Here is a 14,191-nt window from a genome sequence, read left to right on the forward strand (position 1 = left end):
AAGATAACCCTCCTTTGTTGTCTTACAACTATTACATGGAAAGCATCCTATAAGAAAATGCACAGTCCTCTTGGAACTTCTGATCTCTAAGAAAACCAGGCGTCCTGCGATGGTATTTTTATGAAAACTTTCCATGTAACCATTCATGAAGGGTTGGACCACCACAGACTCACCCCTACAGTGCACGTGTGTCAAATAATGGAAAGGCATGGATTTCTTCTACACCAATACAGGCAAATCTACCTGCTGCTTTGTATTTATGTCATATGCATCATCAAAACCACAGATTTCTGACTTACTGTCATTGTAGCGTTTTTAAAAAACTTGTTATTGTGATGTACATACGTTTACAGAGAAAACTGGTTTTCCATCAACAATCCGTATCATTTTGTTTTCTGACACTGACTGCAGTCGCTAATGGTACCAGACTCTTCCCATGTCCTGTTCACTGGTTCCATTCATCCCTCGTTCCAAGCCCTGCCTGCCTTCTTAGCTGTACTCTGGGGCAGACGCTGCCATGCCTGACTTTTCTGAGGATTATCTACCCTCCCTGGTGTCCAGTTCACCTAATAGGCCTGTCTACTGTTTGGCTAAAAGTTGAACCACAAGGTTGAGTTCAGTGCCAGGCATCAGGAGTGTCTAAAGGCTTCGTTTTTTGGTATAATTTTGAGTTTTTCTCCTACTCCATCCAGAACTTCCTATTGCGATTCCTTGCAGACTTGGCAGCAGCGGTAGTTGGACATCATCCAGCTCTTCTGGTCTCAGCAGAGTCGAGGCAGAGGCTCAGTTAGTCTATGAGTTCCTTCCCTCTGTTCCAGACGAGGAGAGAACAGTAGCTACACTCACCAAAGTAGGATGAAGAACACTGTCTTTGTGGACTAAGCTATGCCAATTGGCCTTGGCATCCCCTGAGACTGTGGTCCTGGGCCCCCAGGTCCAGCCGATTCATTCCCTCAAGGTGTCTAGTTGCAGATAATAAGCTATCATAGCTTTGTCCCCCATCTGTTCTTCTATAAATATTTAGTTGCAGCACATATAAATATGCATCTAGAAATATCCTCTAATCAACCCTATTTATATTGTTATTGGTGAGTCCCGTTTACCTCTCTACCTGTCCAGGGTCCCTGCATCCACTGGTAGATTACTGTTATTACAGCTCTAGCAGGAGTGTGCACCTCAGAGCATCTTACCTCTGTAGCCTCGCACTCTCCAACTCCTCCCGTGTCTTCCCCTGCCTACATCACTTTCTTGTCAACTTCCCTCTTGTATACTGACTGCCTCTTCCTCCCCCTGAGCTAATACATGTCTACCATTTAGTGATTTACGCTCCATTCCCCGCCCACCTCTGGTAACCTCCAAAGAATATTTCCTTCTGTGTGTAAGCCTTTTTGCTTTGTTACAGCAGTGGTCTCCTACAGTACTTGTTCTTTTGTGACTAATTGCATTCATCAAAATGTTCTCCAAGTTCAGACCCACCTTTATTCTTTAACACTGGGTGTACATTCCAGTGTTTACTCACAGGCTGATTCCATCTTTTTGCTGTATGAACAGTGCTGCAATGAACATGGGTGTGCGTAGATCTGTTCGTGTCGTGGCTCTTTTTCTAGGATATAAAGCTAGTTGTGGGGCTGACAGATCATAGGGCATCTCTAGTTGTACTTTTTTGAGGAAGCTCTGTACCATTTTCCACAGTTTCACCATCTGATAGTCCCATTAGCAGTGTATGGGGATTCCAGTCACTCTATACCCTTGCCATTTGAAGCTCTGTTCTTGTTTTTTTTTTTTTTTTCAGCTCACCAAACGTTGCTATTGATGTGGGGATGAGAGGAAATCTCATTGTGGTTCTGAATTGCATTTCTCTAATGGCTGATGTGAGTAAGAACTGACTCGACGGACTTAACAACAAATGACTAATGATCATGAACATTTTTAACATGTTTACTGGCTGCTTGAACGTCTTCTTTGGTGAAGTATCTGTTCTTGTTCGCTACGCATTTTTAATTGGATTGTTTAATCTTTTGTTGATGCATTGACATTTTATATAAATTCTGGAAATTTCTGCCTTGCCAAATACATCACCAAATTCTTTTTTCCCCTAGTCTCTAAATTTATTGGTCAAGTCTTTGTTGCACATGTTTAATTTTTAGAAGGTCCCAGTCAACTTGCCTTCTGCTGTGTGTACATTTTTAGGTATATTTGAGAGTGTATTTATGCCACGTATAAGAGTCCCCAAGTTTGGCCCCATTTTTCCTCTGATGATTTTTATAGTTTTAATTTTTACATTAAGGTCTTCGCTCTACCTTGAGTTCGTTTTTCAATATGATAAGAGAGTTACGTTGTGTTTTAGTTTTTGGCAGATGAATATCCATTTTGTTAGCACCAGTTGTTAAAGACTCATCTCTTGCCCCTTCTAATGGGGTTGGGCTCTTTGTCAAAGACCAGCTATCTGTAAGTGGATAAATGTATTTCTGGGTTCTTTATTCTGTTAAGTTGGTCTGTGTGTCTGTCATTGGACCAGTACCAGGCTGTTCTGACTACTGCGGCTGCGTAGGAGGTTTTGAGATCGGGGAGCATGAGAGTGTGAGGCCTCTTGCTTGGTTCTTTAACAGTGTTTTGCGTATCTGGGGTCTCTGTCCTCTCTGCATCAAGCTAGTGATTGGTTTTTCCATCTCTTTAAAGCACGACGATGAAATCTGGATCGGCATGTCATCATGGCTTTCGGGAGTGTTGACAGTTCGCAATGGTCCGTCTCCATATTGATGAGCGTGCTGCAGTCTCATATTTACGCCGTCATGGGTGATGTCATGGGTCTCCCTTGGATGCTTAGAGCAATGTTTTGAAGTTTTCTTTGTATAAATCTTTTGTGCGCCTGGTTAGATTTATATCCAAGTATTTGATTTTTGGGGGATGGTCTTCCTGATTTTCTTTTCAGTGTTCTTTTTGTGAGTGTGGAAGAACTGGATTGATTTTTATATGTTGATCTGATATCTGACCCTTCGATGAATCCTTCTAGTAACTCTATTTTTCTTGCTGAATCTGGAAATATCTACATATTAGATCATACCATGTGCAGATAGTGATAGTTTTACTTCTTCTTTGCCAATGTGGATGTGTTTTATTTTCCCTATCTTACCTATTGCTCTGGCTACGACTTGCGAGTGAATTTGGGAGCACGCTGAGCTTAATTCTTCATTCTTCATTTGACCAGTGCACTCCTGAACAGGAGTAGTGTTAAAGGGTCTCCTTGCCTGTTGCCTGATTACCATTCACATGAACAATTTTTTCAGAATCTCTCCATTGAGAGTAATGTTGCTAATTAGCTTTGTGTGTATATCCTTAATATGTTGAGGAATTACCTTTCAATTCCTATTTTGCTGAGCATCTTTATAAATAATGGGTGTTGGATTTTGTCATGCCTTTTCTGAATCAGTTGCTATGATCATTTGGTTCTTTTCCTTTGTTTTATTTATGTGCTAGATAATGCTGACTGTTTTACTAATGTTGAACCATCCATGAATCCCTGGTCTAAAGCCCGTTTAGTTGTGATATGTTAGTTTTTGATGTGCTGCTGGATTCTACTGGTTAGGATTTTGCTGAGAATTCCTGTGGCAATGTTCATGAGGAAAATTGATCTATAATTTTCTTTTTATAGTAATATCTTTGCCTGGTTTTGATATCAGGGTTATGTTTGCTTCACAGAATTGAGTTCAGAAGTATCCCACCCTTTTCTAGGTTCTGAAACAGTATGAATAGAATTGGTGGCAATTTCTCTAAATATTTGCCAGTGAAGCTATCTGGACCAAGATTTTATCTTGTTGGAAGTTTTTTGTGATCTGTTTAGTTTCTTCCTTAGTGATGGGTCTGTGCACATTATCTACCCCAGACTCTATACATTTAGGTAGGCAGTGTGCTTCGAGAAATTCGACTGTTGCTCACCGGTCACTGCCGCCCAGTGCCTGGCCAGCGCCTCTGTGACAGCTGGGAGAGACACGCCCCCCGCTCTTCTCAGCAGTGCCGCCAGGAGGTTAAACAAATGTGTCCAGGTGTGACGGAAAGCCAGTACCAGCTCTGCATCTGTAAGATTAATCAAGACAGTTCAGGTAATTAACAAAAAGAAGAAAAACACCTCTTCAAAATATGGAACTAGGACCACTTCATTACACTTAAAACAGGAGTGCCCTGGTCAAATGAAGACTGAAGCTCAGTGGGCTCCCCAATTTACTTCCTTTAACTTCTTGTTTCGCTTGCTTCCTAAAGGCATCACCCCTCCACCACCCTACACATAGGCAAATACAGACACACTCACAAACCCGCCTGATTAACAAGTGTGGAGCAGCAGCTGAATGTTTCACCCATAACTTCAGCAGTACAAGGTGGGCGCACTAGAAACACAAGCTACTGCAGCTGCTGTGTCTGGAGAAGCCAGCTGTCTCCTGGGTCCCCATTCCCTCGAGCAGCTTTGTGAGAGGGCATCGGGAAGCACCATGTGCCAAAGTCAAGGCAGAAAAGGAAGGAGAATTCATCTCAAGAGTCATGAAAGGCACTGACCCACAGAGAAAACCACGAGTCCAGAGGGGACTCTCAGCTGTGCCTGCCTCTGCATGAAGGCCACACCTCCTGCGTTCCTACCAGGTACATGGAAGCTGGTCAGCAGAGGCCGTGCCAGGACCGTCTTCTCCAACCACAGAGCGGCAGGCTTTGCCCCATTACTAGTACACTGAGGACGTCCCTGTCGCTGTCCAGGGCCCACTCAGTAGCGGGAACAAGCTCCACCCCGGGAGGTTCTGACCAAATCATTCTCAGCCTTTTTGTGGCCACGCCATCTTCACTTATGTTTCCACAGACATACTGCACATCTGCACTGTGCTGTGGATAGCTGCGCTTTATACAGGCAAAAAGCTTGCCTTACACTTCTGCTAACGCCAGCTTAAGAAGCGCTAAATAAAATATTTAGGCTGAAAAGTAAATGAAAAAGCATTTAACATTTGACTAAACTATGCTTTCTGAATAACTTTTAATATCATTTATTCACTTAGATAAATTGTAATGTGTCGGGTTGGGTATGTAATTTGTCATTTATATGAACAGATAATGGTGAGAGATAAGCTAAGTTTTCAAAAAGATTACATAAAAATACTTTAAAAACTAATTTTTAAAAATTTATTTTAGTGAACTTAACTTTTAACTTTTGCTAGACATAAAAAATATTAAAAAAATAACTGTTAACCAGCTGCTAGCTATCTATTGAAATAGTTAACATTTTTGTCTGCACATGGCATAGTTAATGGCAGATTGGATAGTTTATAAAATTAAGTGACAGAATGTACACCATTTAATTTCTTTCTCTAAGTGCAAGTCACACACAGGAGCAAGAGGGCTGATAAACACCACACCCACCGGCAGCCATCAGCACCCACAGGTCACCTCCCACAACAGGACTTGGGTACCAAGCAGTGACTGCGAGTCTGCATCTTCCACAGCCACATTCACTGAGGCTCTGCAGGCATCCCGGGCACCTCCCGTGACCTCATCATCTGTGCCAACGATTCTCCAGAAAACCCAACAAGAGACATTACAGACTAGGAAGGAGTAAAATTTCACTGCGGAGGGCCACATAACATTATAATATCCAAGGGTGCTTATTTCTCTCCCCCAGTTTTCGTTTTCTTGAGGGGTGGGGAGTGATAAAGAGCCTCAGATACACAATGACTAAAGCTGCTAGCCTAAAGGTCAGTGGTTGGGACCCAGTAGCTGCTCCATGGGAGAAAGATGTGGCAGTCGACTTTTAAAACCTAATATTACCGCCTTGGAAACCCTATGGGGCAATTCTGTACTGTGCCATAGGGCCACCATGAGTGGGGATCAAAGCAGAGTGTGTGGAGAACACGTGGGTCCCGGCACTGGGGTCAGTACAACACTGAGGAGGAGACCCTGGGCACTGGCTTTGCTGGGCTCCATCAAACACTCCACTGATCAAACCTGGAGCCATGCAAATCCATGCGCTTCAAAGGACTAACTAAGAATGAAATGAAATGCAAAGACTAACCAAATGATGGACTGCCTCACTCCAATCCACTTTCAAGGACTATCGCATGGGGAATTTGGACAAGATTTCATGGTTGCCACCACCTCCACTAAGCACTGCATGCCACTTTTTATCATCCTGCAGTTTCAGTCAACTAAGACCTTGGCATTTCCCCCATTCCAAATGGTTTATTAGCCAGTCATTTGGCCCTAGCCAGAGTTTATAAGAATAATTAATACCTAAAAGTCACTGCATTTGCAAACATTATGTAACAGCTTTGCCTTCATTAAACCCAAAGCACTAGGCTGGTCCATTTTTCCACCACATGACCCAAACGACCCACTACCGCCAAGTCAATTCCGACTCCTAATGACCCGACAGGGTGGAGTCCAACTTCCCAGATGGTTCCCAAGGCTGTCAGCTTTACGGAAGCAGACTGCCACATCTTTCTCCTGAGGAGCAGGCTGAGGGGTTCGAACTGCACACCTTTCAATGAGCACTTGCCTCAAATGTTCTCCTGGACCCACTTCACAGCATGCGAACTATAAATCACACTTATTCAAGAGTACGCTCTTCCCTCCACACTGAACTGACCTGACAGGTCTTTGGTGCACATGGTGAGAACCCGGACAATGTTGGCGAGCAGTGGTCTCAGAAGCTGGTCCCGACCCACGAGGTCCGGGTCCACCAGCAAGCAGGACTGCAGTAGCCGGGCCACGGACGACAGGCACTCCAGGAGGAATGAGACCTGCAGAGGAGACCGGGAAATGGAAGGAGGTCGTGTGCAAAGGCCACTCCACTGAGAAGGCAAGTTCCTTTTCTCAGCATTATCATCAAACAGATCTTTGTACAGCAAGGTGATAAAAACCAACTCAAACATTCATCATAAGTGTTCAATGATCTGAAGTTAAACCACGGCAGACAAAGCATCATTTTTATCATATTAGAAGCATACCACCCACGGTCACATCAACTCTGTCGACTAACATCATCACATCAAACAAAGCTATACTTTGAATTCCATTTAAAGAAAGATGGTCTTTGCATTCAAGGAGTTAAACTGGGGAATCAATACTCTGGAAGAAGCAGAAAAGGGCATTCTAAAGCCCAACACTCTAAGATTCTGTAAAGAAAAGAAAAACCAGATAATAGTCTTCAAAGTGGTCTATTGAGGAAAATGAAAATACGAATCAAATAGTTTAGCTATTGCTGCAGATTAAAGATAAATATGTTCTCTCGTTGGGCCCTCAGCTATCTCCAGCATGAAAATGTTCTTGTTAGGTGTCAACGAGTCGGCTTCAACTCACAGCAACTCCACGTATGGCAGAAGCCCGGTCCTGCGCCATCCTCACATGGAGGATGTTTGAGCCCACTGTCGCTGTCACTGCGTCTATGCGTCTCCTTGGGGATCTGCCTTCTTTTCATTGACCCTCCACTTCACCAGGAAGGAAGGATGTCCTTCTCGAGGGAATGATCCCTCCTGCCGACAAGTCTAAAGTATGAGAAATGAAGTCTGGCCATCCTGGCTTCTAGGCAGCATCCTGACTGTCCTTGGTCCAAGATCGACTTGTTTGGTCTTCTGACAGTCATAGCAACACACAGCACCCCACACTGACAGGCGAGTGGTGGAGCATAATAGAAATACTATTTTGTAAATGATGCAATATTGCCAAAGGAACCATCTCTGGAATGCTGCTTGATACTGATGTAATAGGAATTAACTAGTAAAAAACATACAGAAAAAAACGAATGCACTTGATATGTAATAATTGAAGAGTAAACTGTGGTATCTCATTATCCACTGTCCTCAGGCAATGACAGACTCCACAGCGGGTGAACTTTACAGACAGTCTGACACCAGTTTCTCTATATATGATGCTGTTGTTGTTAAATGCCTTCAAGTCAGATTCGACTCACAGAGACCCTGCACAGGGTTTCTGGGGCTATAAATCTTTCTGGGAGCAGAAAGCTTCCTCATATATGTGACAGGGGAAAGGAGTTCAAACGGTTCGTAAAAAAATTGTATTATCTTAGAAATCCATTTTTCCATGAACTTTTTGAAGCTCCCAATATTCTATGGGTTTTATTTATTTATTTTTAATATTTTATTGTGAATTATGTGATAGTGTACATGGGAGAGCATTAGCTTTATATTCATCCTATCGTATATCATTGCCATGGTTACAATCCCCTCCATGCATCCTCAACCAACCAAAGGGTATATCCTATAAACTTGTTCCCCGGTTATCAGCACACAGTTCCTCTCCCTCTCTGAGTCTAAAGACCCTAGCCACTCCATCTCTCCACGTCATCGTCTCTGCCTCCATCTCTGGCATCACTGCTTCTCTGGGTAGGGTCTCGCTCTCCACTCTTCTCCCTAAATGGTCCCAGGGGCCTCCGCTCCTAGATTGCAAAGTCAATCACTCCCCTCCTTTTGCTAAAAAACACCTACCTTTACATTCCCAACCCTCACCATCAGTCCTGATAAACAATTATTCACTATTGTATCACTAGAGACCTTTCCGCATCTCCTGTCATCAGCCCCGCCCAGACAGATTGGATACTACTCAGTGGAGATTCTACCTTCCTCCACGCCCTCTTGATCTAGGCTCCCTCTTGAAAGCTTGTAAGCCAGTCACTTCTTGCCTTTGTAGCACCCCCATTTTGGGTAGCCAGTGTCCAAGTTGCCCATCCCTGTCTACTACTCTGTGTATAGAGGGGGTGGGAATGATCCTCACTATAAAGATTTATTCCATGGGTTTTATTTCCAGGTTGTCTTATAGTTTGAGTCAGGGACCACTCTACATTTGTAAAGGGGTTGTTGTTGTTAAGTACCGTCGAGTCAGTTCTGACTCATAGCCACCTTGTACAGGGTTTCCGAGGAGCGGATGATGAACTTAAACCACCGACTTTGCAGTCCAGCCCATTAACCCGCAATGCCACACCATGACTCTTGTAGAGGGTACATTGCTAAAATAAACAGCCTGCAACTATTTCAAACTCAACCTTTCTGAGGCACAAGCCCTGCTCTTTTTCATCTGCAGAGCTATTTTATATAAGTACAGGTGTGATGACAGCCTCGTATTAGGTCAAATGCAAGCATTTTATGAAAGGTCACCTCCTTGTGCTGTGAAGTCTTTAGGCTCTTTATGCTCTATAGCACTGCACTGACCACACATCTGACCTCTGGGTAGACGGCGAGCTCCCCTAATGGAGACACCACACAAGGGGAGAGCCAGGCAGCAGCAGCACACAGCGAGCAGAGCTGGACTGTTACGGGCTCATCTGTCAGTGACTGGCACAGCCAACAACCAGTCATGGGTAAGCAGCACATTCAGCCCTCCACTGGCCTGCGTGAGCCCACACCCACACTCCTGGCCCTGTGCACCTCCTGGCCCACGCCCTGGCCATTTCAGGCATTTGCCCATGTGATCTAGCAATGAGAGCCCCGCTGAGGCCTCCTGCTCTGCATACCCCTCCTCCTTAATTTAGTCCACTTGCACGCAGAGCAGAATCCAGTAGGGCAGACGCTTGAACGTGGTTCTGCAATGAGTGAACGAACCCACCACGTAAATGAAGGATCACGTGGAAGCACAAACAGCCAAGAAGTGTTTCATCTACACAGAGCAGCCAGAACCCCAGCCTGCCCGACGCCGGACAACCCTGGACAGGGAACTACTGTCTATGCCTCAGTGATGCCCTTGACAAAATGGGGACACTAATGAAACTTTGTGGGACTGTTGTGAGGATGAAGGACATCAATGAATACAGATGAGCACCCAAAAACCAGAGCAGACTCACTGCTGCTGTGCCATTTCCCACCAACAGTGAGCCCAGAGGGCAGAGCAGAACTGCTGCATAGGGTTTCCCAGCTGGCACGCTCCAGGAAAGCAGACTGCCTCATCTTTCTCCCCAGGAGCAGCTGGTGGGCTCAAACCATCGTCCCCATAGTTAGCAGCCAAACGCTTTAACTAGGCGCCACCAGGGCTCCTCTTTTACTAGGCTGAATTTTGAAAATACACATAACTTAGGCAGGACACATTTTAACAAATTCACAAATTCAACTGGGGTGGAATGAACAGACATAAGAGATGGTTTGATCTGGGGAAGGAGGGCTCTGTGCCCCCACATTTTCTGTGGTACTCACAGATCTCCTTACTGTTGAGCGCTGGTTATTAGGGGCAGGGCTAGGCCCATCTCCTTCGGTTACCAATAAACCACCAGGAGTCGGGGCCGACCAGACAGCAACTCACAAGCAGCATCAAGGACAGGCTGTCTCCACACTCCCTGCTCCTCCCCACCACCCACCTCGCTCCTGGGAACATCTCAGAGGCCCCCATATAACGAGCCTCCTCACACCACGGATTTGCTCCTCGCATTTCTCCTCAGCAGAAACACTGATCTGGATGCCTATGGCCAGGGCTTTGAGCAGCCCTCTCTAGTCCAACCTGCCGCTGAGATCGTGTATTTCCACCCCAGAAATGCTGCCCTAACAATCAATCCCCAGGTGAAGCTCAGGTATACATGGGGATCTATCAGAATCACCCGGAGATATTTCTGAAGCGTAGATTCTGATTCAGCATGTTTGGGGTGGAAACAAATTCTCAGCAGCACGTAGAACTGGAATGAGCTGGTTTGAAGCCCTGCCTAAAGCAGACTCTCCCTCACTACCACCCTGCACCTGGGCGGCCAGGGACACTCACCTGGGCCTGAATGTGCTCAGCAGGAGAAGAGGAAGGCAGATGCGTCCTGAGTTCCTGGACACACTTTTCTATAAAGGTGGAATCTGCAAGACTACGATGGAAAGAAAAAGAAATCTTTTAGCCTGAACGTTTCTCATTATAGATTAATACATCTGAACTTGAAATTTGAAATTAACCTTGGATTAATTCAAGAGAAAGGACTTTAATTTAAAAAGTTTATAAAAATATACTCTACAAAATTTCAGAACACAGAACAAGTTCTTATCAGATAACCCTCCGTCCAGTCAGGGATCTCGCCTGCTAACTTGCCCATGGTACAGGAGATGAAAGCTTGTCAGCCTTGCTTCTAAAGAGCATTCTGACTGTCCCTCTGCCAAGCCATTTATTTATTCATTGTAGCAGTCCATGGGACACTCAACATTCTTTGCCAACACCATAGTTCAACTTCATGAAGTCTTCCTCAGTCTTCCTTAATCATTGGCCAGATTTCACATGCACATGAGGCGACTGAAAAGATCATGGCTTGGATTAGGTAAACGTTACTTCTCAAATCGACGTTTTGCTTTTGAATATTTTAGAGGTCTTTGGCAGCAAATCTGCCCAATCACATGATTTCTTGACTGCTGTGGAACCAAGTAAAATGCAATCCTTGACAGTTTCAGTATCTTCTCCATGATATTACTACTTATTGGTCCAGTAGTGCGGATTTCGGTTTTCTATTGAGGCATAATCCATAACCAAGGCTGCAGCCTTTGAGGGTCATCAGTAAACGCTTCATGTCCTTTCGCTTCCAGCAAGCAAGTAGAACCTGCACATTGTAGGTTAATGACTCTTCCTCCAATTCTGATGCCATATTCTTCTTCAGATAATCCAGCTTCTCAGGTTATTTGCTCAGCACACAGACTGAATATTTATAGTGAAAAGATACAACCCTGGCACACTCCTTTGCTGATTTTAAACCATTCAGTGTCCCCTTGTTCTGTTCACATGACTGCCTCTTGGTACAGGTTCGGCATGACCACAGGTGTTCAGGAATCCCCTTCTTTGCAATGTTATCCATAGTTTGGCATGATCCACACAGTCTAAAGACTTTGCAGAGTTAATAAAGCACAAGTAAACATCTTTCTGTTATTCTCTGCTTTTCCTCCTCTGACATTAACAATGATAGTCCTTGCTCCATGTCCAAGTTCCAATTTGAAAGTAAATAATTCAAGCAAGCAAAACAAATAGGGAAATCATTTCTTTAGGTCAGAAATTAAAGACCAGGTATGGGGCGACGTTAAGCCTTTGCAATAAATGACCCTTTAATGCTTCTGGGACCTACATGTCACAACTGACATGTTCTGATTCTTGAGAAGCAAGAACACTTCTAAAGCTTCACTTTGTTTGTTCTTGATGCAGAAAGCATCCCAGAAGGGGAATCCATCAACTAACAGTTTCCTTTTCCAACCCTGAGACGCAGCATCAGAGTAGAACAGAAGACAACAAACAAATATAAGAAAATGAGCAAATTTGTAACTCACTGCATATTGCAATAAGTCAATTTGATCCCAAAAAGAAAGAGTCACTGCATATTGCAATAAGTCAATTTGATCCCAAAAAGAAAGAGAAAACATTTTGGGCAAAGCAGAGGGAAACTTTTCAGACCATGAACATTCACAGGCAAAGAGACAGAGGAGCAAAGGGATCCAGATGAACACTTCACAGGGTTTCAAGGAGCTGGGTATGTGTGCTTACGGAGTATGGTGACTACATTCAGCTGCCAGTCGAAAGATCACCAGTTCAAACCTACCAGCTGATCTTCAGGAGAAAAATGTGCCAGCCTGCCTTTAAAAATATTTATAGTCTCGGAAACTCTTAAGGAGTTCTATAAGTTCGCTATAAATCAGAATTGACTTATGGCATGGGTTTGATTTTGGGGTACTATGCTTGGCTAGAGTAAACTGGACCTCAGGAAAATGAGAACGAAAGCTTAGTACAGTTAAGTGGGTACACAAGACATCACACTTTAATCCTCACAGTAACGCAATCTAATACGAATAGATTACAGAGATTAAAGAAGGCCTCACTGAAGAAAGGGACTGTAATTAAACCTCAGGTCATTCTGAACTTGACATTCAAGACTTTTCTACTCTGACAATACAATTACTAAAATCATCAGAAATAATTATGGCAGAGGCTATTAACAGTAGTTATGTGAGAGCAAACTACCAGCCGCTCTGCGGGAGAAAGATAAGGCGTTTTGCTCCCGTAAAGATTTACAGCCTCGGAAACCCTGTACAGGGTCGCTATGGGTTGGAACCGACTCGACGGCACTTAACAACAACAACATGTGAGAGCAAACATTTAAAGACTTAAATAATTTCTGATGAAAAGGTTAGTGTCCCACAGCACAATAACACTAAATGATTTAAACAGTAATCTTTCAACTCAGAGACATCCTTCTGCTATAACTGTCATAGATACGAATCCCCAACTCCTTCACATCCACTAAAAGAACAGGGTTGGGAGATTTACGGTAAGATGGCAGACTAGGCAGACACACTACATTAGGTGACTCACAGAGACCCTACGCTCAACAGAAGGAAATACCGTCTGCTCCTGTGCCATCCTGAGCCCACCGGTACTGCCATGTTGTTGATCTATCTTGTTGGGGACTGACCCTCCACTTTACCAAGCATGATGTCCTTCTCCAGGAACAAAAAAGATACAAGAGATGAAATAAAACAAACAGAATATAATCCTAGAACCCTGAGCTTCAGAGAAAAGCGTAAAGAAGTAGACAGAATGCTGACAGGAGCAGAAACTGAACAGGGGAAACAACAGAGGAGACACACAGGGAAGCTGGTGGCTGGCTGATCTGGCTTGGTGTAGCCATCTTGAACTTTTGTGAGCTGCATTTGATTGAGACAGTCTGACAGCCAGGTGCACAATGGGGGCTGGTGATGAGAAAGGTGCGGTGTTCTTTTATTCCCAATGCTCTGGGTGACTAGAGAGAGGTCTGGCCAGACCCCATGTTAACCCAGCCCCTGCACAGCTCCTACTCTATCAGAGGTTGGAGCCACAACACTGTGAACCAGGCACCAGGTGCATCACCCCCACATCTGAAGGAGTGTTAACTCTACCTCATCAGACAGCAGATCACACAGAGCTGGTCTCCAGTCTGCATGCATGGACAAGCCAGAACTCTCATAACCAGCAACCCTATCCCCACTTACCCTCGGGATCTGAAGAGTTCCTTCTGGAAAGAATGACTCTGACCTCAGCCGCCATCAGTGTCTGCAGAAATTCCTTCGGGATCAGGTGCCCTGACCACAGATAGCACCTAGGCCGACGGGACCACCCCTCTGACTCCCACCTCTTGAGCTCCTTGACTGACACAGGGAGCTAACTCATACTGGGTCCACTGCCCTCTCTGCAACTCCTCCCGTTTTCTCCTCAGGGTCAGGGCCCTGCCCTCGTT

General features: G+C 44.5%; 1 protein-coding gene across 1 annotated transcript in view; it reads right to left on the bottom strand.

The window, feature by feature from the left end:
• Positions 1-14,191, bottom strand: part of RTTN (rotatin) — a 162,450-nt gene that overhangs the window by 24,016 nt on the left and 124,243 nt on the right. Inside the window, exons 37-39 of the mRNA XM_006837552.1 lie at positions 10,729-10,819; positions 6,620-6,773; positions 3,937-4,074 (exon numbers count right to left, since the gene is read on the bottom strand). Of these exons, the coding sequence (XP_006837615.1) occupies positions 3,937-4,074; positions 6,620-6,773; positions 10,729-10,819 (383 nt within the window). The remainder of the gene's footprint in view (positions 1-3,936; positions 4,075-6,619; positions 6,774-10,728; positions 10,820-14,191) is intronic.

Source organism: Chrysochloris asiatica, unplaced genomic scaffold, assembly GCF_000296735.1.
Source record: "Chrysochloris asiatica unplaced genomic scaffold, ChrAsi1.0 scaffold00021, whole genome shotgun sequence".
In the NCBI taxonomy this organism is placed as follows: domain Eukaryota; kingdom Metazoa; phylum Chordata; class Mammalia; order Afrosoricida; family Chrysochloridae; genus Chrysochloris; species Chrysochloris asiatica.